This window comes from Azolla caroliniana, unplaced genomic scaffold (genome assembly GCF_043228905.1).
Source record: "Azolla caroliniana isolate FFs.n. ecotype wild unplaced genomic scaffold, voAzoCaro1.0.p SCAF_4, whole genome shotgun sequence".
NCBI lineage: Eukaryota > Viridiplantae > Streptophyta > Polypodiopsida > Salviniales > Salviniaceae > Azolla > Azolla caroliniana.
The window spans coordinates 3,971,788-3,998,529 of record NW_028230439.1 but is presented as its reverse complement, the minus strand read 5'-3'; the positions used below and the strand labels follow the sequence as shown (position 1 = coordinate 3,998,529).

The window sequence follows — 26,742 nt, the reverse complement described above, 5'->3', positions numbered from 1 at the left end:
CACCCACCTTGAGGGATCTCAGCCCATGGAACAATTTATATGCATCTAATAAACTTCCACATGTTGCATACATATCAACAATGCTTCTAATGAACATATCCAATTTGATACCTAGTTGAGCGATGACAATATGGATTTCTTTTCCTTTCTTTTAAATCAAATGTGTTCGACCATGAAAATCACATCTTGAATACAAGATTTGAAGAACAATGACTCCATCCATCACATAAGAAGAAATGGAATTCTTCTAAATGCATACGTAAGAGCATCCTCCCCCCACTTGTTTCAATGACTCCATCCATCTCATAAGAAGAAATGGAATTCTGAATACATACCATTTAGCATATTAGTGATTACAAGATCATCTTCCAAACCCTATTTTCATATTTCACTTATCCTTTTTCTACTGCTTGAAGGGCAAAATTCCAGATAAGCCATGTTGCCATTGTTTCTTTTGATATAAAACAACAGGATTCTGCTTTGCCAATGTCTTTGAGATCTATGTCAAGTCAAAGGTAATGACTTGATGCTCCCATAAGTAGCAAATTATGCAATATTTACAAATTCTTGGGCCGACGCATACCACACAAACCTCTCTTCAAAGTTATCACCTCTGCATAGCCCTATAGCTTTTACGATGTTAAAAAGTTGCTAGATGAAGAGCTCATGAACTAGTCTATCCTTACAAGATGAATTGATGTGTAAAAAACTTTCATACAACTTATGTGACGCATGAATTCTATAAACTTTGCCATAATTGCATATTATCCACTCAATATCTTCAAATTATGGTTGTACCTTGTCATATGCTTTAATTTCAGAAACACTTGCCCTATGATTGACTTGATAGGTATCACAATTGTGCTCTATTGATGCTTCATGATAAACTTGAATGCTTCAAATAAAGTCACTTCTCCATGGTGGTTTAACAAGTCAAGGACTTTCTCACCATGAATATTTATAACATATGGTTTTATGATATAATACATCAGTTCAATTCTCCACAAACGATGTATACATAACCCAACTTAAAATTTCCCATTAAAAAATTGTTAGGTAGTTCATTTTCATTCATATTTCTGATAGATAGTGAGAAAGGCCATAAACCCTAATTCTCACTATTTATTAGTAGGTATAATAGAAAACAAGGGTTTTCCGGCGCCCGCCAAAAAATAAATTCTGTGTGTTTTTCTTTGTTTCCTTCTATGTGTGTGTTTCTCATCATTTTCTCTGCAATAAAAAATAGCAAGCTCGCTCGCTTCTCCTTGGAATTCCAACAGTGGTATCAGAGCATGAACTACCTGCAAGACATCGTTTGTTGTAGGAATCACTCGTTTTCTCTGTCTTTGCCCCTCTGCGTATGTTGTTTTGTCAAGAACTCGTCGAATAGAGCTAATATCTAGTACTTGCTACTATTGCAACTCATTTTCCCACTCGTTTGTGATCCGTTTTTGCTCTAGAACACACCATTCAAGATGTACTTTTTCCCTCTTTTTGACCTAGAGATAGTAAAAAAAAACATGTATTTACTAGTCTTTTGTTCTCAAAAAAGAGGAGTGTTTCTAGTATACAAAAGAGAGGATTTGCATGTTAAATACTTGCTCACCTAAAGTGAGATTATGAAATTGGAAGTTGTGTTTTAGTTGCATTCCGTTTACTTTTGGCTGAAATATGAGTGAGGTGTTGTTCTTAGGCGAACACACATCATTCTTGTTTTTTGGGGGCCTAGTTACATATACATATCCTTGAACATGGTGATAGTTGTACTTTGAGACCTACCAATGAGTAGCGTCCCAACTATCATGAGGTGCTTAGAGTTGCAATCAATTAGGTTTACTTACCACTTAATGGCCTCTGAAATGTCTGAGGTTTCAAGTACCTCAAGCAGTGGTTCCTTTAATTCCCATAGAAATCACTCTATGAGTGGAAAAGACCAGCATGAGATCTGTAAATTTGACGGATCCAACTTCTCCTTGTGGAAAAATAAGATTAAAGATGTTCTGATTCAAAGAAGGCAATTAAGGCCATTAGATGGCATAGCCAAGAGACTTGAGGGCATGTCCAATGACGATTAGGAAGAACTCGATCTCTTGGCAATGTCTACCATTAGATTGCACCTAGCTGACAATGTATACTTCACGATCTTGGATTGTGACTCAACTGAAAAGTTATGGACTAAACTATGTAGTACATACGAAAAAGACACTACATCAAATAAAGTTTATCTAATGAGAAATATTTAGGATCTTCGAATGAAGGACACCGATAGTGTCGCCTCTCATTCGAATGATTTTGATGCACTATGGTCTTACTCACAATTATAGGCTCCGAAAATGACTATGGATGATGAGCTAAAATGTGTATTTTTGTTATGCGCTTTGCCTAGCTCATGGGACACATTTTGCACCGTTGTTAGCAATAGTGCACCAAATGGGAAATTAGTCAATAACGACATATGTGGAGCACCATTTGGCGAAGAGATTCGTAGGAAATCCATGATTGCGTCACATAATGGAGATGCATATAATGTTTATGATGTTGGTTCTCGCAAGAACCAACACCATGGTAAGAGCCAAATGAGAAATAACAATGGAAATGATAGACGTAGAAGCAAATCTAGGAAGAAAAACAAGGAGCATCATTATTTCCATAAAAAGGGACACCTCAAGAAAGATTGTTATGCCCTGAAAAATAAGGAAAAAGATAATGATAAATTCAAAGGTGATGGGCATGGAAGACAATCTAGTGGTCCCTCTTCCTCGGTGGAAATAGAGGAAGTAAATGCAACATGTGATTGAGACGGACATATTGGTCTTAGATGAGATTAGCACACATGTTGGGTGAATATGGTTTTTTCTCCATCCCATACGTGGTTGTTGGACTCCAGTGCATCATTCCATGTGACTCCACATAGAGAGTGGTTCACATGTTATGAAGCCAAGTCCCTTGGGAAAGTTAGACTTGGAGACTCACATCAGTGTGATGTGATTGGCATTGGAGATATCTCAATGCACTTTAGTAATGGTTCTCATCTCACCATCAAAGATGTAAGCCGTGTTCCTCAACTAACTCGTAGTCTAATGTCCATTGGTCAGCTTGATGACAACGGATATAAGGTGATATTTGCTTCCCAATCCTTTCGTATAACAAAACGAAATATGATCGTTGCAAAAGGGAACATATTTGGTTCCCTCTACCCTCTATTTGTTCATAAAAAAGAACATGTGTTGGCTATCACAAACCAACCTATGACAAGCATTTGGCACAGTCGTTTAGGCCACATGTCACGAAATGGCATGGAAGTTTCATCTCGTTATGGTTACTTACCTAAGTTGTCATTCTTTGATTTTGCATTATTTGAACATTGTCAACATGGTAAGCAAACTAGAAGTGCACATAAGACCAATGTTAACTCATCCATTAGACCATTGGATCTTGTTCACACGGGTGTTTGTGGACCTATGCCCACAAGATCCTTGGGTGTTGCATTGTAATTTGTTACTTTTATTGATGATGCCATTATGAAAGTTTGGGTTTATCCGATTAAGGGAAAGGATGATGTATACCCTACTTTTAGAAAATGGTTTAGTTCGGTTGAGTTGGAAAAGGACATAAAGCTTAACACTTTACATTCGGACAATGGAGGTGAGTATGCCTCTCATGAATTTGGTGGCTTTGTAAGTCTAGAGTCATTCGGAGAGAGTTTACAGCTCCTTACACTCCTGTCCAAAATGGTGTGTCTGAGAGGATGAATAGAACCACCCAGGGACAGAGTTGTCTCTATGCTACACCATGCAAACCTCTCACAAGGTTTTTGGGTAGAAGTTATTTTAACAACAGTCCACGTGATTAATCTATCACCTGACACAACCATAGATCTAAAAGTGGCACAAGAGTTGTGGACAAGCAAGACACCTCATTATGCTCATCATAGAGTTTTTGGATGCGAATCATATGTACACGTTGTCGTGAAGAAAACCGTCCCTTAGCGCAATCGGTGCATAGCGCGCGTGAACCGGCTCTTCACACGTGCGCGCCCCTTAATGTATATAAAAGAGAATTAGGTACAAAGGTATATCCTAGGTAGTTAGATTCGGTAGTTAGGAAGTTAATGAGAAAAACGGCTCCCTTCTTGAAGCTATAAAAGAGAGGGAGACGCGGGGAGAAAGGGATCGCGCATTGAGGAGGACGAAGTGTTGTCAGACCATAACCGAACGCTTCTCCTCTGTTTTCTATTGCTCTTCTCTGCAGGTTTTCGGGAGGCTCGCGCTGCTTCGAGGAACGCCTGTGTGCTTCCGACAGCACCTCCATCCTATCCCCTTTCGTGCGCAGACGAATAGGCATCGACATCTGTTCGCCGGCCTGTTCAGTTGTAACCGCTCGCGTGCTCTGTTGTTTATTTGTCATTCGTTAATATACAAACATTCGTGTCTCTCTGTCTCTGTGTCCATTCGCGTCTTCTGCGTTGACGGGTTGTGCCCCCTGTGTTTCTTTGCTCATACGTAACCGGGCATCTCTCTCTTTCTCTTTCCCCTTCTATCACCTGCTCTTCGGTTCAAGACCCCGGTGGTCCCGCCTCGTTTCTCCACGCACGCACGTAGTAACGCGACATCTTTGGTGAACCCGACGTGAAACAGGCGGCAGAGGAGCAGAAGATGAGGGGGTCGGATCTTTGCAGAGGCCATGGCTTCGGCCGTGGACCGGATAGTGAGCGCGCGCGACGGCACTGGCGCCCTTGACAGGGCTATTGAGGCGATCGTTGGTATGATCGGCCGGTTCAGTGGAAAGGATGTCACGATTTATTTGGCGTCCTACCGGGCGGAGATGTTGATGAGGGATATTCCGGAAGAGAGGCGTCTTGCCGGATTCCCTCGAGTGGCGATGTCGGGCATCCATGTGGAGGTGCTCGAGGTTCGGGCGGAGAGCCGGACCTGGGAGGAGTTCGAAGGACAGCTCCTGGAGAAGTACGGGCTGGATGACGCGCTTCGACTTTCGAAGCGGAGCTTCATGGTGTGGGTGGAGTCCCCCGACAAAGGAAGAAATGCGTCGGCACTCCTCCGGGAGTTTGAGGATCTCTTTGCGCACCTTTCGGCGCTCGATCGGACCGTTCTGGACACAAGTCGTGTTTGTCAAATCGGTTGACGCACGGGATCGGGAGCAAGTGGGCTCCTTACTGGAAACTGAAGATGGGCTGACGGCCAACTGGGCCGCGGTAAAAAGAGTCTACAGCCGTTTTGACAAACGGTGGGAGTGGGCTGATACAGGGGTGACCGGGGTGGGGAAGCTCGAACCGATACCACAGGCGCGGCGGGAAGAGACCCGGGAGTGGCTCGAAACCGGTTCGGCGTCGACCGGCGTGGTCAGAGGCTCGTCCGGGGGGACAACTTTGGAGGAGTTGACACGGGCGGTAAAGGATCTCCAGATGGCCCAGGCTCGGAGGGAGGGCGGCGATCAGGCTCGTGACCGACGGCCTCCGGCAGGAAATAGGTGCATGTGTTGCGACGAGGTTGGCCACATTCGGAAAGACTGCGGGGACTTTGCGGAGGCTTTGAGAAGCCGGGTAGTGTACCTGTGGGAAGGTCGGGTGCACGCCAGCGATACCCGGAGGGCCCTGAACCGAAACGACGGGCGAGGAGGAATGAAAAGGCTGATGGAAGAGGCGGCGGCCCGGCACGCGGAGACCGTCCACTACTCAGCGTCAGCCGGTATTCGGGTCAGAGGCAGCGAGGCCCGGAAGGAGAGCTAAGCCAGGTTCTGGCCAACGGTGCTGGAAGGCCTCGCCGATGCCCGACTAAAGAAAGACGAGGCGGACCGCGCGGAGAAGCGGGTCCAGGAGGTAACCGGGTGGAGTGACCCGGTCGAAGAAAAGACAGGGTTCGTCGAAGCAGCTTGCCAGAACTACGAGGCTCTGGTTGAAGACAAACGGGTAGTTAAAACTGGAGGCGCCGGACCCTCACAGAGATACGAAACCCGATTCAGGCCGAAACAGAACGAGGCTGGTGAGACCAGTGCCCGGGATAACCACAAGAAGGGCGGATACCGTTTGGGCACGGAGATCGAAAGGACCACGGACCTACGAAAGGTCCTGGAAGAACGAATCCTCGACAGCAAGGTGGAACTGTCGTTGCGGGAGGTGCTCGGAATCGCCAAGAAGGAGTTCCACGACTCCATCGTAGACTTGGTGAAGAGGAAGAGGTTGTCGACGGAGACAGAACCGGAAAGACTAGTGGAGGTGCGGACGACGCACATAGAGGACATGGCGCTGGAAGACGAGTGGGCGGAGAGCCACTACTCGAGGCCACACTGGGCCCGAGCGACCACGGAAACCCCGATGAAGATCGGAGCTGTTCAGGAACCGGTGGTGGCGCTGGTGGACCACGGTTCGGAAATAAACCTGATGTCTATGGACTTCTACAAGAAGGGGAATTGGCCGATCAACACCAAGCACGGGTGGAAGATACGGGCGGCGACGCGCGCCACCGAGGAACTACACGGGGCCTGCCCGAACATGCGAGTAAAGATCGGCGACGTCGAGATAGATCAACACTTCTTTGTGCAGGAGACGTCCTCGCACCCGGTCATACTAGGAGAACCGTACATTACGGCAGCACGGATGGAGACCAAGGTGCTGGACAACGGGTCGGCTTACGCGAGGGTCAAGAGTCAGGACGGGCGTCATTCAGTCCAGTTCCTGACGGTGCGACCGAACCACGTGCGAAACCGCGAGTCCCTCGGTGGCGAGAACCGAGAGGATTTTTAGAGAGGGCTGCCAAGGCGTGGGGCCGCGACAGTCCGGACACTCCGGGAAAACCCCACAAATGTACGATAGAGGCGAAACCGAAGAAACCTTGTACCATAAGTAGGAAGTTTTGTTTCTCCGAGTACGATAGTCGGCGTCGTTGGCCAAGGAAAGACAAGGGCAGAAGAGCGACTTCGGGCGTGCGGAGTTCTCGGGCCCAGCGAGGAAATCAACGGAGCCGTGGAGGTGGTCTCCTTCGACGATACCTTGGGAATACCGCGAGAGGTGGTCGGAGAGGGCCTTAAAGAGGACCGGACAATACCGGTTTGTTCAGAAGAGATGTACGAAGTCATTGCGGACTTCAGTCGAGGGCTCGAGTCAGATCGGACGGCCCGGGTTAACACGAAGTACAAGACTGTGGACCGGAAGGTAAGGCCAGTCGCGGCACCCTTACCGGAGGGCAACGAGTTGCGAATCACGGGGGTCGCGTCGGACCCCAGTTTACGAGATCCGGCCTGCATAGGACACACCTTCACCGACAGAACGCTACGGGAGCTCAAAATCGGTGGGGGCGGGTTCCTACTGCCGGCGGAAGAAGACCGGTTTCGGAGAATGCTCAGAAGGCACGGGAAAGCCTTCGCATTCTCACCGGGAGAGATCGGGTGCGTAGACCCGACAGTCGTGAAGCCGATGGTGATATTCACGGTACCGCATGTGCCGTGGAATCTCAAACCAATTCTGGTATCGAGAGCTCACATCCCGGAGCTGATGGAGCTGTTGAGGCAGAAAGTCGATATGGGCATCCTCGAACCGTCGAGTGCCCTGTACTCGAACCGGTGGTTTATGGTACCGAAGAAGAACGGGACGTTGAGCTTCATTCAAGACCTGCAACCGGTCAACAGAGTGACCATTCGAAACGCAGGAATCGGACCAACGATAGATGAGTTCGCGGAGGTACTCGAGGTACGATCAGTTCCAACTAGCCGTAGAGAGCAGAGACATTACGACGATGCGGACTCCTCTTGGCCTAGTGCGGATGTGTACCCTGCCACAAGGAGGGACGAACTCGGTGGCCCACATGGTGAATGCGATGAACAATGTGCTGAGGGATTGTATCCCAGACATCACCATGCCATTCTTAGACGATATCCCGATCAAGGGATGTTCGGTGGAAGACAAGGACGAAACGATCGGACCGGATGGATGCCGGAAATTCGTGGCGACACACATTGACGACTGTGAGAGGGTGCTGCAGAGGCTAGAGGACGCGAGGCTCACCTTCTCTGGGGAGAAATCGGCCTTCAGGCAATCAGAGATCATGGTCGTCGGACATCTATGCGGACTGTATGGCCGGAAACCGTCTCCGACTAAGGTGGAAGCCATCTCCGCAATGAAGCTCGATTGTAACTCGGTCACGGAGGTGCGGAGGTTCTTGGGAGCGTGCGCGTTCTACCACATATGGATCCCGCATTACGCCCACGTTGCCGAGCCGCTATACGGGTTGCTGAAAAAGGGGCGAAAATTCGAGTGGCGAAACGAGCATGCGGAGTCGGTCCGGAAGATGAAGGAGGCTCTTGCTGCAGCTCCGGCACTCTGAAAGGCTGTCTACGAGAAAGGCATTCCCATCTACATAACGGTAGATACAAGTCCGACCGGGATCAGATGGGCCGTCAACCAAGAAGATGAGGACGGCATTCGGTTCCCAATCCGGTTCGGCGCGAAGGTCCTCAGCGAGCGAAAGCGAGGATACGCCCAGGTTAAACGCGAACTTTGAGGTATCGTTTCGGCAGTAAAGGCTGATAAAGACTATCTGATCGGGACAGAGGTGATTATTGAGACGGACTGCCTGCCGATTCTCGGCATGGTTTCCGGATGCGCAACCCCGGATCTGGCAATGCTCAGGTGGATAGCGTACATCAAGTCCCTGGATCCGGAAATACGACACATTTCCGGGAAAGACAATGCCATGGCCAACATGCTTTCGAGGGCGCGATTCGACGACGAGGCCGGCATGGTTTCGGAGGATGAGGAAGTCGGCGTGAACTTCTTCGAGGTGGCTTACGTAACAACCGAGGGAGGGAGCACTCCGGCGCTTAACGATTTCGACGAGAGCAAGTACAATGGGGAGTGGCTGCAGATTGGGGGATTCTTAAGGACGATGACGTCGGACGCATCATGGACAAAGAACGAGGCCAACCGGATCCGGAAGAAAGCATACCGATTCTTTCTCCGGGACGGATACTTGTGGAAGCACCCGAAGAAGAGAAACGGCATCCCGCTCCGAGTGGTGGCGATGGAGGAGGAACATGAGGAGTTGCTGAAGGCCTACCACGACAGCCCCTGGGCTGGACACCGTGGGACGTGGGTCACGTTCGAGAAACTAAAGGGGAAGTACTAGTGGCCGAGGCTGTATCGGGACGTGCATCGGTTCGTGACAACTTGTGAGAGTTGTCAGATGCACTCCATAGTCCGACATCGGGACGAGCTTCACCCGACTTACCCTCCGGCCATCCATTTCAAATGGATGGTAGATTTGGTGACGATGCTGATGGGCGTAGGGCAGATGCGATATCTGGTGCTGGCCCGGGAGGACCTGACGAACCAGGTGGAAGGCTGAGCCCTGCAGAAAAAAACGACCGCAGCCGTGTGTCGGTTCTTGATCGAGGACGTGATATGCTGGTATGGGTGCATCGGGAAGATCGTGGCTGACTGCGGGGAGTTGGACGCCAAAGAGGCCGAGGAGTTGTTCAACCGGCTAGGGGTCAAGCTCTCGCTCACCACAGCATACAATCCGGAGGCGAACGGGAAGGTGGAGCGCGGACACGGACCGATCGTCAAAGCGCTAGTCCGGGCATGCGGAGGCCAGGTCGAGAACTGGCCACGACTGTTACCCTATGCCTTCTGGGCGGACCGGACAACGCACAATTCGGTAACCGGGTTCATGCCGTCAGAGCTCATGTTCGGACAGAAGCCGATCATGCCGATGGAACGGACGATCTCCTCTTGGGCGACAGTAGACTGGAGAGACGAGATGAGTCGGGAAGAACTGCTAGTGGCGCGTATACGGCAGCTCGAGCGGAGGCCAGAGGACGTGGAACGAGCGGCGGAGAGACTTCGGACGGCGAGGATGAAGAACAAAGCCCGGTTCGACCGAACGCACCGGCTCCGACCAAAGAAAATCGAGGAAGGCGACTGGGTGCTAGTCTACGACAGCAACCTCGACAACTAGCACCGAGCAACACGGAAGTTTGCAAAGCGGTGGTTCGGGCCTTACATGGTAACGAGCGCCAACGACAACGGGACGAATCACCTGGCGGACCTCGACGGTACGAGAATGGCGATACCGGTAGCAGGGAAGCGGAGCAAAGCGTTCAAGAAGCCCCACGACGGCGAACCGGATCTAAGAGGCCTGGACAGCGACGACGAACAGTCCGAAACGGAGGACGAACCGATGGACGAGGAACCGGAACCCGGACCGGTTTTCTCCAATTTTGGCGCATACCGGTGGATGCGCGGTTAGGTGGGGGCGGATGTCGTGAAGAAAACCGTCCCTTAGCGCAATCAGTGCATAGCGCGCGTGGCTCTTCACACGTGCGCGCCCCTTAATGTATATAAAAGAGAATTAGGTACAAAGGTATATCCTAGGTAGTTAGATTCGGTAGGTAGGAAGTTAATGAGGAAAACGGCTCCCTTCTTGAAGCTATAAAAGAGAGGGAGACGCGGGGAGAAAGGGATTGCGAATTGAGGAGGACGAAGTGTTGTCGGACCGTAACCGAACGCTTCTCCTCTGTTTTCTATTGCTCTTCTCTGCAGGTTTTCGGGAGGCTCGCGCTGCTTTGAGGAACGCCTGTGTGCTTCCGACAGCACCTCCATCCTATCCCCTTTCGTGCGTAGACGAACAGGCATCGGCATCTGTTCGCCGGCCTGTTCGGTTGTAACCGCTCGCGTGCTCTATTGTTTATTTGTCATACGTTAATATACAAACATTTGTGTCTCTCTGTCTCTGTGTCCATTCACGTCTTCTGCGTTGACGGGTCGTGCCCCCTGTGTTTCTTTGCTCATACGTAACCGGGCGTCTCTCTCTTTCTCTTTCCCCTTCTATCCCTTGCTCTTCGGTTCAAGACCCCGGTGGTCCCGCCTCGTTTCTCCACGCACGCGCGTAGTAACGCGACAACGTTCCAAAAACTTTAAGAAAGAAATTGGACTATAAATGCAGAAAATGTATATTCCTTGGTTATGGAATTGATGGGCAATTTGGATATCGCTTATGGGACCTTGACACACTTACTGTGGTTAGAAGTAGCGATGTTGTTTTTTATGAGAACAAAATGCATAAACAATTCGTAAAGGAGGTAGAAGTGAGAAAGGTTATGTTTAAGGATATTGTGCCTTCTATCGATGTAAAACAGAAAAATCTTATTGATGTAAATGTTTCTACATGTGGTTAGTGTCGAAAAACTGCTATTAGTCAACATGATGATGCTCAGCACAATGATGTGCAAAATGATTATTTTCATCAAGAATATGCTCAGAATGATGTTTCTCATGCACAACCTGATGGTATTCAGGTTCAAGAATCACTGAGGAGATCCACGCGTTGTCGCGTTGTTACGCGCGTACGTGTAAAAGGGGTGGAACCACGGGGGTCTCGGACTAGGGAAGAGGGGAAGCCGTGAAGACGATTCCCGGTGGGTTCCAGAAACCACCGAACGGGAGAGAGAAAGAGAGAGAACGCGCGCTTGACTCCGACTCACACCCACACACACACCGCGCCGAACCAACTCACACCCTTATGCACAGAAACGCAGGGAAGGGAACACCAAAACACCCATACAAACAGAGACACGAGTATGCACAGAAGGATACTAGTATGTATATTACAAAGGGGGAGAATACAATCCCGACTTCGAGCCGGACCATGGTAGGGTAGGTTACAAGAGCAGTCTGTTGCCAAGCTGCCGTCCGGGGAGCTCTCGGGCTCGTCACGCGGAGCGGGGTCTTGCACAGGAGACCCAGCAGAGACAGCCCTCAACGGTCGACCTCCCCGCCAAGAAGAAGAAGAAGAAGAAGAAGGAAAAAAAAAACTAACTCTAAACCTAACGATATACCCTCTAACACAAAACGGGCAACCCTTTAACAAAGGGCGCTCCCTTCCTTTTATAGAACAAGGAGAGGGACGTGTTACAATGTGGGATAAATCCCGACTTACATGGGATCGTCTGTCCCGACCGGACTACTCTTCGGCACCATAAAGGTGCCCTCATTATTCACACTAAATGTACAAGGGTGAGCACACATGTTGCACCCCGCCGATGTAGCCAATGTTTCCCGGTTTCCGCCTCTGGCCGAAATTCTTCACGACATCCGCCCCCACCAAACCGCACGTCCACCGGTACGTGCCAAATGCGGTGAAGGGTGAGAGATTTCGGCCGGTGAGAAACCGGTCAACCGTGATCCGCATCCCAGCTCGCTGCCGGTTCGAACCGTCAGCTTCGGTTCTTCCTTCGCGCTTACCTCCCCGTAGGCTCGTTCGACCCGTCGATGGGTCCTTCAACGCGATCTCCGTAGTACGCGTACTTCCATTGGCCCTTGTTCGGCCGTATGCACGCCCCGCTCTCTGCCGTATGCCCGATGTCCTCCACTTGAGGAATGCCCATAGTGGCGCGCTTCGCCTTTCCCGTTTTGCGCTGCTACAACAGGTCCTGAGTCTTCCGCTTGCCGTCATGCCCTCGCCCCCACCAGCTTGTCATCCCGGGCTTGCCGTGTCAATCCTCGCTACTCTGACTGAGCTGCCCAGATCTACGAAGCGAGTGTGGAGGATCCTCCTCCGGACACCCTTGTCATCCCCTTACTCCGACCCTGTGCAGTCCATTATGCACTCGTCACCTCGTTCCCGGCACCTCCCTTGTGCCGTCTTCCGCTTCCTTTGTTCGGCTCCGCCCGTGCCGAACACCGTCCCGTAGTCACGCTTCGATCCAGCCCGCGATGGCCACTTATGAGACTCTTGTTCCGTCCCAGGTGTGCCTTTCCGGCCTGACACACCTCCCCGTGTTCGCCCTACGGGCTACTTCCGAAACCGTAACCGGCCTGTGAGGGTTTCGCACTTCGTTCGCCCCGTCTTACCGACTCCTGATCCGCTACCCCGTGTCGTTGGGTCCCGTTCCCTGCCGCCACCGTCCTTCTCCCTAGGTCTCACGTTGCCACGTTGGCCGAACTGTCGGGGTCTCCGGATCAGTGTGAGGGTCCCATAGGACCGGTCTTTGTTTCGTCGCTTGCCGAGATCCGGGTGTCTTTTGTTTGAGTCCCTCCCGGACTCTCCTCGTGTCCTCCGCGTAGTCGGGTCCCGTTTCCCGCCGCCACCAACCTTCTCTCTCGGTCTCATGTTGCCACGTTGGCCGAACTGCCAGAGTCTCTGGTTAAGTGTGGGGATCCCGTAGGACCGGACTTCCTTACGTCCACTCACCTCGCCGGAAGGTTTGAGATGGTCCATAGCCACCTTGCCGGCCTCATACCTCCTTGCCGTTCGTCGCCTCCTGTCGTTCAATCACGTTCTCCTGCCGCCACCGATCTCCCCTATAGGACTCACGCCGACACTCGGGCCGACCACCGGATCGGTGTGAGTGTCTTCGTGGGACCTCCCCTTCTGGCTTTGGTTGCCCGCCTTGCCGCCACCACCGTCCCTTACTCTAGGTCTCACACCTCCTCTTGTCGTTGGCTGCTGGAGTCTCTAGAATCGGTGTGCGTAAGGTCCTAGGTGCTCCGCTCTACCTTCGCCATTCTCTACTGTTGGTCACGTTCACCTGCCGCCACCGTCCTTTCCTATAGGACTCACGCCGGCACTCAGGCCGACCACCGGATCGGTGTGAGGATCTCCGTAGACCGCCCATCCGTAGCCCTTTGCCTTCATCCCCTCGCCACCACCGTTCGTCACTTTAGGCCGACCGCCGGTTTCTGTAGAACCGGTGTGAAGGATCCTCCTCGGGCTTGCCATATCTCTAACCCTTATCCCGGGTCTTCCTTCTTTCGTAAGTCGAGAGGGTAGCTCGCTCCACACCCTCTCCTGTGGTACCAACGTACCGTGTTCCCGGCCTCTTCGTAGGCCTGCTCTCTTTCTCCCTCCCGGAACGGTCATCCGGGAGTCCGCTCCGCCCGGTTCTCGTCCGGGTTGTTCGTCCTTCTCCGGTTTGCCGGGTCCCGTTCTCCTGTCGCCACCAGCCTTCTCCCTAGGTCTCACGTTCCCACGTTGGCCGAACTGTCGGGCCTCCGGACTGGTGTGGGGATCCTGTAGGACCGAACTTCGTTCTCCTCTTCATCCCTTGTACTTCTCCCGAACTCGTCGTTTCTCTCCTCTTCGCGTTCTCGCCTCCATCCTCCATCTCTTTCGGTCTCACGTTGCCACGTCGGCCGAACTGCCGAAGTCTCCGGATAGGACGTGGGGTAACCGATTTTTGCAACGTCTTTTGGTGACTCGTCTGGACCACCGCCCCTTTTAGTGGTGTCGGTGGATAGCATCCGCTCTGTGATCAATCAAGCCCCGCCTGAGCTTGATTCTCCAATGTCCGGAGTTTCGGCTCCGATGCCGACCTTGCCAGACTCGTTCCGAACCTTTGATCACCTTCCTTCGAATTCTCGACCATCGCCCAGTCGGTCTTTCTCCCCATGTAAAAGAGGGCGGCTCGTCCCGCACCCTCTTCCGTATCGGCCCCTTCATGCCGAATCCGGCCTCAGTCGAACAATCCACGACCGGATTACGCTCCATCCGAATCGGAATGCCAATCTTCTCATGCCGCTTCCGTCCTCGGCCTCCTCGCAAGTCGTTTCCCATCCATCTTCGCTGGCATCATGCCAGGACTCCTCGTCGGTGCCTTCGTTCTCTTCGGTCTCATGTCAGCACACGGGCATGACCGCTGGAGTCTCTGGAATCCGCGTGGAGGGCTCTTCTCCGCTCTCGACCATGTCCTCGGTCGGCAAGTCTCCGCAAGTCGAGAGGGCGTTTTGTTCCACACCCTCTCCCGTGGTATCGTGGTACCGATCTTCCGCCATCTCGTGGGGCAAGACCATCTCCTCGGTCTCAGCTTGGGGCCTCGATCTTTCCTCTTCCTCGAGCATCGCCTCGAGAGCTGCCTCCGCAATCCTGGCCCCAACGCCGACCTTTGCCAGCTCCCTTTGCCGTTTGGCATCTTCCCGTTGTGATGGCACGCCCTCGTGCGTCTTCCACTTAGCCTTCTCGGCTCGCTCATCATCTAGCCGTTGGCACACCCTTCCGACCTTCGACCAGTCCTCTGTAAGCCCATTCGCTCCGTCATCGTCTTCGAGCTCCATCTCGATGGCCTCCCGTTCCGCTCGGTCGATCGACTTGACGAACAATAGGACCTTGTCCATCCCCACCAAACCTTGTTCCCGCTCCGGGAGCCGAGCAAGCCGTCGCTCGAACTCTCGGAACGCCTTCGTCGCGCCCCGGTGGGTCTTTGCCGATGCGATCCACTGGTCGAAGTCGTGTCGTCCCTGGCTCTTCCACCGTCCTCCATATTCCTGCAGGAGCGCCTCTACAAAGGCCTCCCACGAACTATGAGCTTGTCGGAGCTCCTTTACTTCCGCGTGCATACGGACGGCGACAGCCCGACAGAAGAATTCCAGCCTCAACGTTTCGTCCACGTCTCACTCCTCCATTTCCGCGTTGTAGGCTTCCAAGTAAGATGGGACTTTGTCCCCGTTGAAACGGCCGACTCTTTCGACCACTCGCTCAACCGCTTGTTGCGCTGCTTCTCACCTCATCACCACTCGTGCCGACTCCAACACCACTTCGGCCACCATCGCCGCGAGGTCGTCGCCTTCCGACTCCATCCTCCCTTGCCGCCTTTTGACATCGGGTTCACCAAAGATGTAGCGTTGTTATGCGCGTACATGTAAAAGGGGCAGGACCACGGGGGTCTCGGACTAGGGAAGAGGGGAAGCCGTGAAGACGATTCCCGGCGGGTTCCAGAAGCCACCGAACGGGAGAGAGAAAGAGAGAGAACGCGTGCTTGACTCCGACTCACACCCACACACACACCGCGTCGAACCAACTCACGCCCTTATGCACAGAAACGCAGGGAAGGGAACACCAAAACACCCATACAAACAGAGACATGAGTATGCACAGATGGATACTAGTATGTATATTACAAAGGAGGAGAATACAATCCCGGCTTCAAGCCGAACCATGGTAGGGTAGGTTACAGCAGCAGTCTGCTGCCAAGCCGCCATCCAGGGAGCTCTCGGGCTCGTCACATGGAGCGGGGTCTTGCATAGGAGACCTAGCAGAGACAACCCTCAACGGTCGACCTCCCCGCTAAGAAGAAGAAGAAAAAAAAAAACTAACTCTAAACCTAACGGTATACCCTCTAACACAAAACGGCAACCCTTTCACAAAGGGTGCTCCCTTCCTTTTATAGAACAAGGAGAGGGATGCGTTACAATGTGGGATAAATCCCGACTTACATGGGATCGTCTATCCCGACCGGACTACTCTTCGGCGCCATAAAGGCGCCCTCGTTATTCACACTAAATGTACAAGGGTGAGCACACATGCTGCACCCCGCCAATGTAGCCAATGTTTCCCGGTTTCCGCCTCTGGCCGAAATTCTTCACGACAGCGTGTCTCCAAACCACCTAGTAAATTTGTTGATTATGTAATGTTATCATATGTCGGTGAGCCTTCATGCTACAATGAAGTCATATTTGTTCATGGTCATGCTAAATGGAAACAAGCGATGTAAAATGAGTTGGACAGTATCCATAAGAATGGAACTTGAGCCTTTGCCAAAAGGTAGGAAACCACTACCATGTAAATGGGTGTATAAGTACAAATACACTTCCGATAGTGTTCATCCCAAGTATAAAGCTCGCATTGTGGCAAAAGGTTTTAAACAAGAACAAGGAGTCTATTTCGATGAAAACTTCTCTCCGTTAGTCAAGATGACTACATTAGTTACGCATGATGCTTGCATTGGTTGCCAAAAATGATCTTGATTTATTTCAAATGGATGTAAAAATTGCTTTTTGCATGGAGATCTCGATGAAGAGATCTATATGGAGCAACCAAAGGGTTTTGAAGTTGATGGGAAAATGCCTTTGGTATGTAAACTTAAGAAAAGCTTATATGGTCTTAAGCAATCACCTCGAAAATGGTATCAAAAATTCGATGCTTTTATGAGGTCCCAAGGTTATGTTAGGAGTAATGAAGACTCATGCTTATATACGAAGAAATGTATAGACGACTCATATGTGATTTTGATACTCTATGTAGATGGCATGCTCATCGTCGATAAAAACAAGGATGAGTTGTCCAAACTAAAGAAAAATCTGAGTCAAACCTTCGATATGAACGATTTGGGAAATGCTAATCACATCCTTGGAATGTGTAATTACTCGGGATAGGAGTAATGGATGTATTTATTTGTCTCAATCTGAGTATGTATGCAACATACTCAAGAGGTTTAATGCATGCTAAATTGAGCAAAGATGAATGCCCCAATTCTGATCATGAAAATGAGCTCATCAGTAAAATTCCTTACTAGTCTGTTGTTGGTAGTTTTATGTACGCTATGATAGCGACTAGGCCAGACGTTGCATTTGCAGTGGGAGCTGTGAGCAGATTTTTTGTCAAACCCTGGTACGAAACATTGGGAGGCAGTTAAAATGATATTAAGATATCTGAGTGGCACCAAGAACAAGTGGCTATGTTTAGGTGGCATAAATGTATCCATTATTGGATATATAGACTTTGATTATGCTAATTGTTCTGACCATAGTACGTAAAATTCATGTTCGTCTAGCATAATATTCGTTTTCCTACGTTGGAAAACGAATGCAAATGTTATTCAAACATTCTTGTGTTTTTTTTCCCATTTTTTTAATGTTTTTTTTTCACTTTTTAGGCTTATTTACCTCATAATAAATAGTTAATCCAAAAGTATGGTATTTATCATTCTTTGAGGGTGTTTTTCTTATGCAAATGATTGAAACATTCGCAAATGCGAATGTACGTATGGTTCATACTATGGTTATGACAGCAGAAAATCCACTTCGGGGTACATTTTTCAGTTTGTGGGAGGTGTCATATCTTAGAGATCTCGTCTCGATGAGTGTATTGCCCTGTCCACTACAGAAGCAGAGTACGTTGCAGCTAGTGAAGCATGCAGGGAAGCTGTATGGCTGTCAAGATTATCTTGTGACATGGGCATACCTAAACTTGTACCCATACTGTTTTGTGATAGGTAGAGTGCCATTGCATTGGCGGAACACCCAATATACCACGCAAATACCAAGCACATTGGAGTATGATATCACATCATCAGAGAATGCATATCTACTGGCTACATCAGACTTGAGAAAGTTGTCTCTCAAGAAAATGCCACAGACGCATTGACCAAAGCTCTACTGCATGATGCACTAGAGCATTGTTGTCACTTGATGGGAATTGCTTAGGTCTTCAAGTTACACACTTTGTATACTGTGTAACATATTCATCTGTTTGGCCTTTAGTGGGAGATTGATAGATACTGAGGAAGGCCAAAAAGGTAATTCTCACTATTTATCACTAGGTAACTAAGTTAATATAGAAAACGAGGGTTTTTCGGGCGCCCGCCAAAAAACCGCTTCTCCTAGGAATTCCAACAAGATCTCCCCTTCTTCTTCATTATGATCAGAGCAGGAGACAAGAGGGAATCAAATTGGTCATGGTCCTCATCCATTTTCATAAATGAGGCCCAATTAATTGTTCCGAGAGGGTTTCAACAACAGTTAAGAGACCAAAACTTTCCCAACAATCTTCCAAGCGAGATGATTGAGAAATGCCTGCATTACATATATTACAAGCATCTACATGGCCTTTAAGAAATCTCCATTTCCATTGTTCTGCATAATATTTTTCCATCTACAAATAAGGAGCACCAAAAGAGAAAAGGAATCATTCTTTCGCAATCTACAAAAAAGATAAAGAAAAAGAACACCAAAAGAGAAATAGAAACTTCCTTTTGCCATCTACAAATTAACATGGTTAAACCAAAGAGAAAACAGAAACTACCTACAAATATGTATAGACAAACTCAATCGTCACAGACAGACTCTTCTTCCTCTGCTCCCAGAAAGTATACTCAAATTTGGAGAAACTGCAAAAATAGCCTTGTCTAAAACTACTCCCCAACTTTTAGAGTTTAAGCGCTTAGGGGCTTAGGGGTTTAGAGATTCACTGGCTTCGTGCTCGGGGTTTTGAGACTTGGGGTTGGGGCTTAGGGGCTTAGGGGCTTAGGGAGCAGTATCATTGCAATCACAAAACACACTAAATGGCCACGGTACATTGCAATAGCAACCCGAATCAATGTGTAACCAAAAGTATGAAGTGATATTTCGGATTATGTACATCCACCACACAAGAAATTGTTTCGGTCGGTTCTCACCTGTAAGTCAAGGAAATTTGGTTTTTCTTTTATAATGTCTATTGGATATATTGGGGGCATCTTGTGAATCAAAACTCTCTCTCTCTCTCTCTCTTCTGTCCTAAGCTTATGGTACATGAGCGTACAATTTAGTGGCATTTCATATTTCATGTCGTCTAAACATATGATAGTGTGGTTCTTTGCTTCATATGATCCATAAACTTTAAAACGAAATACATTGTAATCATATTACAATTTTATCTTATTTTGAACATTAGGTTTAAACTTATGTTTCCTTCTCTATTCTTTAACAAAATTGTCGTATATATTTAACATGCTTATAAATCTGGATCCTAGCATAACTGGCTTATTTGTCTTCATGCCGATTACTTTCCCTTCAAACAACAGCATAGCTAAGTAACATTATGAATGTCCTCATTAGCTCGAATGACTATAGCAAAAGTTCAAAAATGCTTTGTTAGTGTAACTACAGAAAAATGCATCCATGCACAAGCAAATTAGACCAATTTAATGTACTTCTACATTGAAGAATATTGAAGCATTGAACAAAAAGTCATCCAATGTAAAGCCATTCAATGCATGTTCTAGCGACATAAAGGAAGTCTAAACAGAGTATATTACACATATTTGGGATGTCAAATTGGAATGGCTTTACACTGGTTGACTTTTGAAATCAAACAATCCATCAAGGGAAGCAGACAATAGCTTGCATGACCATATGGCTTCAAATCCAACAATACAAAAACAACCTACTTCATTCTTGTGGTCTATATTACACAAGAACATAAATACATATATTGGCAACTCATTTTTTGTACCTTGGACCGTTTGAAAAGCTGAGTACACTAAATAATAGATTAATTGTTTTTATGCTCAACAAATACATAGACAGTTAAAATTGGTGGAATCACAACACAAATTAAAATATATGTATATATAGCTTTAAATATTTTGTTGAAAGAATATATTTTTTCAGCAATTAATCCAGTGTCACAGAGCATAACTAGCTGTTAGTTAATAAGGGAGTTCCCGTTAACACCAGCATTACTATAACAATGCTATCAATCTATGGTATGCTTGAGCAAGAACAAAGTAAATATGCGTACTGTCCAGTTCAAGTAGGTGTTAGGGCTTTCAAAATTCTTTTCACGAAGTTTGATTCCCCAAATAGGTGAACCTTTTCTCAAACATTCTAAATACCTTGCAACCAAGGTGGCCATATTTTATCACCAAATGTTACTACAAAAATTAGTTATAGACACTTTCAGAATGAAATGCCTAAGAAAACCCATCTAGCATATTGTGAAATTTTTCCTGACCTTTTTCATTTTGTTACAGAGTTCTACTCTAAAAAATCTGAGAAAATCTAAACTTGGTGAGAAAAAATTTATTGTAGAGACAAGGCTTAAAAAAAAACTGAAATTTTCATCACCATTCCAAGTATAATTTCATCTTTTGACCCATTGGAAGCTTTTTCGTGCCTTCGCCTTTCCTGGTTTCTTTCTTTCAACCATTCTGGGGTCCCTTGTAAGCATTCCAGCTGTTTTTTACAAAGACAAGTACAAAAATAAATACAGCAAGTAGACTTCCATCATAGTTCTATAGTGAAAATGATGCATACATTCTTGTATAAGATGATAGCTCAGTCTATTCAGAGAAAAACTAGTTTTCTATTAACCACCTTGAGAAATGGAGGATAAAGATCTTTAAATCTCTCACACACACACATTCAATGTATCCATAGTGGTGCACCACTTAATTCCTGGCTTTCGTATAATATAAGCCTTGTTAGATAATACAGCTAGTACCTCTACCTTCAAAAGCCAATAGAAGAAAGAAGTTCTCTCCATATAAGAAGGTAAAACAAGCATGGAAGTTTTGATATAGAGCACATATTTTTTAGCATTAATGCTTACCCCTTTTCAAAGTTCCCCGCAAAGAAGGTTCGAACCACATCAGGGCTCTGCTCAGCCCATGCCTTATAGCACCAGCTTGACCTACAAGGAAAAAGTTAAATTTTGAATGAAGAGTTACCAGGAAAGACAAAAAGTCAATAAGAGATTTAATTAGTAAATCTTTGTATCTTAAAAAAGCAAAGCCCATGGAAGAAATCTTAAAAGGACTGCAATAAACCTAGTCTGAAATAAGGTAAAGGCATCATGAGCACTTTCAATTACCAAACTTTCATCTCTTAAGATCCCTTCACAAATGGCCAGAAAAAAATGCTAACTTTTGGAATTAATTATGCCCTTAAATTGTTTATCATTTTATATTTTCTTTTTTATCTGCTGAATTCTTTCATCCACAACCTTCCGACTTACATTGTAAGATAATGCATATAATTTTAAATGATAAATGTATACATGTGTATTTGGTTTTTGATCCCATGGATAGGAAGTAGGATTAATATTAAAACACATGTGACCTTATATTCTAATACATGTTATAAACTGATGTTTCCATTAACTTAGACTAAAAGATATGGTGCATTTATCTGATGTGGCAAGTTGCACAAGAACCTATTAATTATGTGTGTCCTTCTGCATATGTCAATAGGAATAGAACAGCAAAACTCTTGAATTTGAATTTTCTTGAAAATGTGATCTGACTATATACTATGCAAGTTATGGTGCCATGATGAAGAGGATACCGATCTTTCAAACAATACAGTACTCTAAGAAGGTATTAAATAAAGAATAGAATAAAATTGTTAATAGTAAAACCATCCACACTAGCATCATTAGTCAATAGCTGATCAAGAGTATATAGATACAAATTCAGTTATTTTTGTTATAAACAACTTGCACCAAATCAGACCTTCATATAAACCAAAATCAGAATGCAAACAGACTTTAAGACATCTGCAAAAACCATTCAAAAGTACCTGTTGTGCCACCACCTCTGACAAGTACAAATGTATCAAACATGCCCACTGTATCAGTTACAACAAATGGTTCCAAATACTGCACTCGATCATCCATGGATGGAAAGTACATATCATGATGCATTTTATTAATGACTATCCTTCCTCGACCTTCTTTAATCCACACTCGGGCATTGCTCGTCTTTCTCCTTCCCACAGCATGGGCAAAACCTTGCTCGTCGACTTTTCTCACCCAACGTTTTGCCATTTCTGCTTGTTTCTCTAGTTCAACCTCCCTGCGCTTTTTCCTCCTTTCGGCATCCATGTCAATAAACTTGTAATCATCCAAATGAGGCAGCCCAACAGGTTCATAAAAGCCAGCCATTAGATTAGCGATGTCATCATCAGTATATCCACTTCTTTTGATCAAATCTCCAAAGGCGGCATCAGATGTAGGTTCCTCTGTCCACACACACATCTCTCTCTCTCTCTCTCTCTCTCTCTCTCTCTCTCTCACACACACACACACACACGTCTGCCATTCGAATCATTGTTTCCATGCGACTTAGCTTACATGCATTGCAATGTGAGACAAAGCGTCGGGGCACAAGTGATGGGAGTGGTTGACTATGCACACTTTGCCCTAAACAAGTTCAACAGTCAAAGTTTCACACTTTAATACAATGCTCTGCCTATGATCATATTCGACCATGCTTTCCACACATCTTTTACTAAGCCCAATCCTTGCATGAATTTCTTTGAAAACCACAATGTGCACTCTTGATTGCAACATTCATTGGTAAAGCATCGCAAGTCGCTAATCACATTCACATGTATTACGTGAAATGTAATATTTTTTGTCTCATAGGTCATACTTGACCTCCCAAGACAATAATAGAATCTATCTATCTATCTATCTATCTATATGTATGTATCTATCTATATGTGTGTGTGTGTGTGTGCGCGCTATTTTCATGTAAAGAGTTCTACAACAGAGTAGTAAACCCCCTTCTTAGGACAATAAAAAATCTCTTCTATTCTATTCTCTCTCTAGATGATGAGGAAAATGATATGATATCAATTGAGTGACACTACTAATGGATTCACATTATTTGGTAACATGTTTGATGTACCTCTAGACTCTCGCTTATCATATGGAGAATTTGCAAGATAAAAGCACTCAAATCGAATGATGGTAACATAAAAACATTGCAGTTCCTTTTTCTATCTTTCAATGGGTTCACATTATACAGCAATGTGTTCGAAATACCTCTAAACTGTCGCTTATCATAGACAATTTTGCAAGATAACGCATTCAAATCAAATCATGGCACATAAAGAAATTGTGGTTCCTTTTAACATCTTTCACCGCATGAGATTAATTGAATGATTTCTCTATTTTGGTGATCTTTTACATTATTGATCACAAACAAAATAATAGCATGAAAGTGCAACATTAAGATCCTAATTATGAGAGAAATGAAACAGCATATCACATGCATCAAGAAAACCAAAAACCAAAAACTAAATCAAACATTCTATATATGGCTTTCCTAACAAGATTAGCTGGTGAGTGAATGCTAATATAACCACAACTTCTGATCAGTTTGATGAAATGCATTGACACAGTCAGATAAAAACCAATATCGGATGCATGGATTTTACATCATAAGGGCTAAACTAAAGCCTAAATGAAAATAAACCATTCTGACTTTTAATAGACAGAAACTTAAGAAAACATACCTGCTACAGGATAAATATCCTCATCCAGAGGGAGTTGAGGCTTTCCCTTGAGAAGACGACCATCAGGACCCCATCGGCCAATATAAGATGGTGCCATGTCTTCTTGAGGCATCCAATCATACTTTATATCCTTTTCGGTTACAGTGGTTGAAACTTCAGCACTGAAACCTTTCTCCGTTACAACAGCGCTCCATCCCTCCTCAGTTTCCAATTCTTGTCCAGGTATATAATCCTCAACCGTCGGCTGAGCAAACACCCTTTCCTCACCAGGAGCCCACTCCTGATCCTCATACATTTCTTCATAATCTGGTTTATCAGGTGAAAACGATGACCATGCAGGAGGGGGCTGATCATCCTCTTGCTCATCCCAATCCTTTGTAGACTGGTCTTCTGAAATAGATTTACCAAATAATCCTCCTTCGCCAAATAGGCGAGGTTCTCCGAGATCTTCCTCACCGTTTCTGGAATTCCCTTTCCCATTCCCTGAATCCCCAGGAAATTTAGATGAAAAGTGACGATTCTGCAGGTACATCATCAATTTGTCAAGGCACGATTTAAATCTATATCAAGGATTAATCAGGATAACAGCGACGGTAAGAAATCTCCTGCCAATCAAAATACTTTCCTGAGCTGAGACCCAATCAGCCAACTAGAAGCTTGTTGGATAAACAATGAAGTTCTATATCCACATTGTAAAGGAAAGATGACTGGTTTGTCCATATGACGACATTTAAGAACATAGCTGGTTCTGCCACCATTGTTGAGGGTGTATCCCTAAAAAATGAAGTGATGCCTAAACTCTTTAAATGACAAAAGTCTAGGTCCTGCCCAGACAATAGTTATCCTGATAATGATTCAGCCAAAGGGTGTCCATTTGCTAATTAAGCTATTTAAAAGGCTTAATTTGACTCAAGCTGCATAATCGATGCATAGTTACGTGTACGACATCACAATATTTTAGATGTAGCATGACTATTAAACTATAGGTCCAAGTATATGCTTGTCGCAGAATCCACATTGGATGTGGTATCTTTGTAATAAGATTCCTGCATCTAACAAGATCTCGGTTGGATGAGGCATGATTATGCAAGTTATGACAGTACATACAATCAAGCATAGTGGTCTCAAAAATATGTCCTTTTTCAGGTGTTCGAATTTTTCTTTAGCAAGCTCTAAATAAATCTTCATCTAAGTTTGCTGAACTTAATTCTCACTAACAAATATTTCACCATTTACAAGGTTTTTATTGCCAAACATATGCATAGTTGAAAATACTTGTAACCTCCAATCTCACAACTTGAAGGTAATTTTTGAAATCTTGCAAGTGGGAATTACATTATACTCAGATTTCCTTTCTTTGTTGTCACCACTGCATTGCATTCAAGATAACCAGAGCCAAAGAGACATGAAAGATAGAAACAGACACAAATCTAGTGTTCCAAAGAAACAAAGAAACTAGCAGTAAGACATTATTCTGCAAAATGGTTCTCATTTCAAAACAACGAATTTTTGCACTTAAAAACGAGCTAAAAGGAAGGAACTTTTCATTTTAATCTCTAGCGTGAAGCCACAAAAATTAAGAGAAACGATTATAAAATTTACCATAGAGAGAGCAAAAGGCGACTTTGCGCAGAGGGAAGAACGAGAAGAAGAAGATGATGATGATGATGATGATGACAATAGCGATGAGGAGGAAGGTAAAGAAGAAGGAGAGGCGAGTCTCAAGCGCCTGCCTGCCCCAAAAAGAACCCTAGAAAGCATCGCGGATGCCATTGGTTTGTTCTGCTCTGTTGCTCCTCCTGGAGGTGTTACATCATGGCATCTTCCTCCTCCTCCTCCTCTGTGGGTTTTGACTGAAACAGAGTTCAGAGACAGACAGAGACAAGATACTGTTCTTCTTATATGTATGTATGTATGTATTGTATGTATGTATGTATGTATTGTATGTATGTATGTATGTATTGTATGTATGTATGTATGTATGTATGTATGTATGTATTGTATGTATTGTATGTATGTATGTATGTATGTATCTATGTATGTATCTATGTATGTATGTATGTATGTATTGTATGTATGTATGTATGTATGTATGTATGTATGTATGTATTGTATGTAATGTATGTATTGTATGTATGTATGTATGTATGTATATATTGTATGTACGTATGTATTGTATGTATTGTATGTATTGTATGTATGTACGTATGTATTGTATGTATGTATGTATTGTATGTATGTATGTATGTATGTATGTATGTATGTATTGTATGTAATGTATGTATTGTATGTATGTATGTATGTATGTATGTATGTATGTATATATTGTATGTACGTATGTATTGTATGTATTGTATGTATGTATTGTATGTATGTATGTATGTATGTATGTATGTATGTATGTATGTATGTAATGTATGTATGTGTTTAGGGGGGAGAACAAACAGAAGAAAGAAATAAAAATTGAAGGGTTTAGTTAGCCCTTGGGGCTGCCTTAGAATGCTCTCTCTCTCTCTCTCAAGTGGTAGCTTTTATTCATCGGATACATAGTCAACCACAAGATAGGATATCCCGTCGAGCCTTTGAGGCATCCCGATCCTTACATGTGTCTGGAGACACCAACTCTTGGTATAGCATTGTGGTGAGTTGGTTATTTGCAAATGGCATAGACATTAATAACCTACCTCCCCTTAAGTACAACCATGGGACTGATCAAACTTTAATCTCTCGTGAAGATCGTAATAAAGTGATACGCCAAGACATATGGCAAATCTACACTCGATACAAATGGATCACCCCACGAGAGCCACTCCCATCTAAAATGGTGTACTATAAGGAACACTTCTTGCACTTCTCTAAGTTAGGGTTTATTACACGACCAAGATACCTAGATACTTTCTTATCAAATGCACTAAGGGTGGCCATTGGACAACTTAGGATATCATCTCACCAACTTG

At 45.8% G+C, this 26,742-nt stretch overlaps 2 protein-coding genes across 2 annotated transcripts in view; one reads left to right on the top strand and one right to left on the bottom strand.

The window, feature by feature from the left end:
* Window positions 1–26,742, top strand: part of LOC147864869 (putative pentatricopeptide repeat-containing protein At3g01580) — a 46,273-nt gene that overhangs the window by 5,156 nt on the left and 14,375 nt on the right. The gene's annotated exons all lie outside the window — the stretch shown is intronic.
* Window positions 20,370–25,663, bottom strand: LOC147864870 (uncharacterized). The gene is made up of 5 exons (XM_087319044.1): window positions 25,388–25,663; window positions 23,786–24,305; window positions 22,064–22,504; window positions 21,096–21,176; window positions 20,370–20,719 (listed from the first exon to the last, which is right to left on the bottom strand). The coding sequence occupies exons 1-5, from the start codon at window positions 25,556–25,558 to the stop codon at window positions 20,628–20,630; spliced, it is 1,305 nt and encodes a 434-aa protein (XP_087175170.1). The 5' UTR covers window positions 25,559–25,663; the 3' UTR covers window positions 20,370–20,627.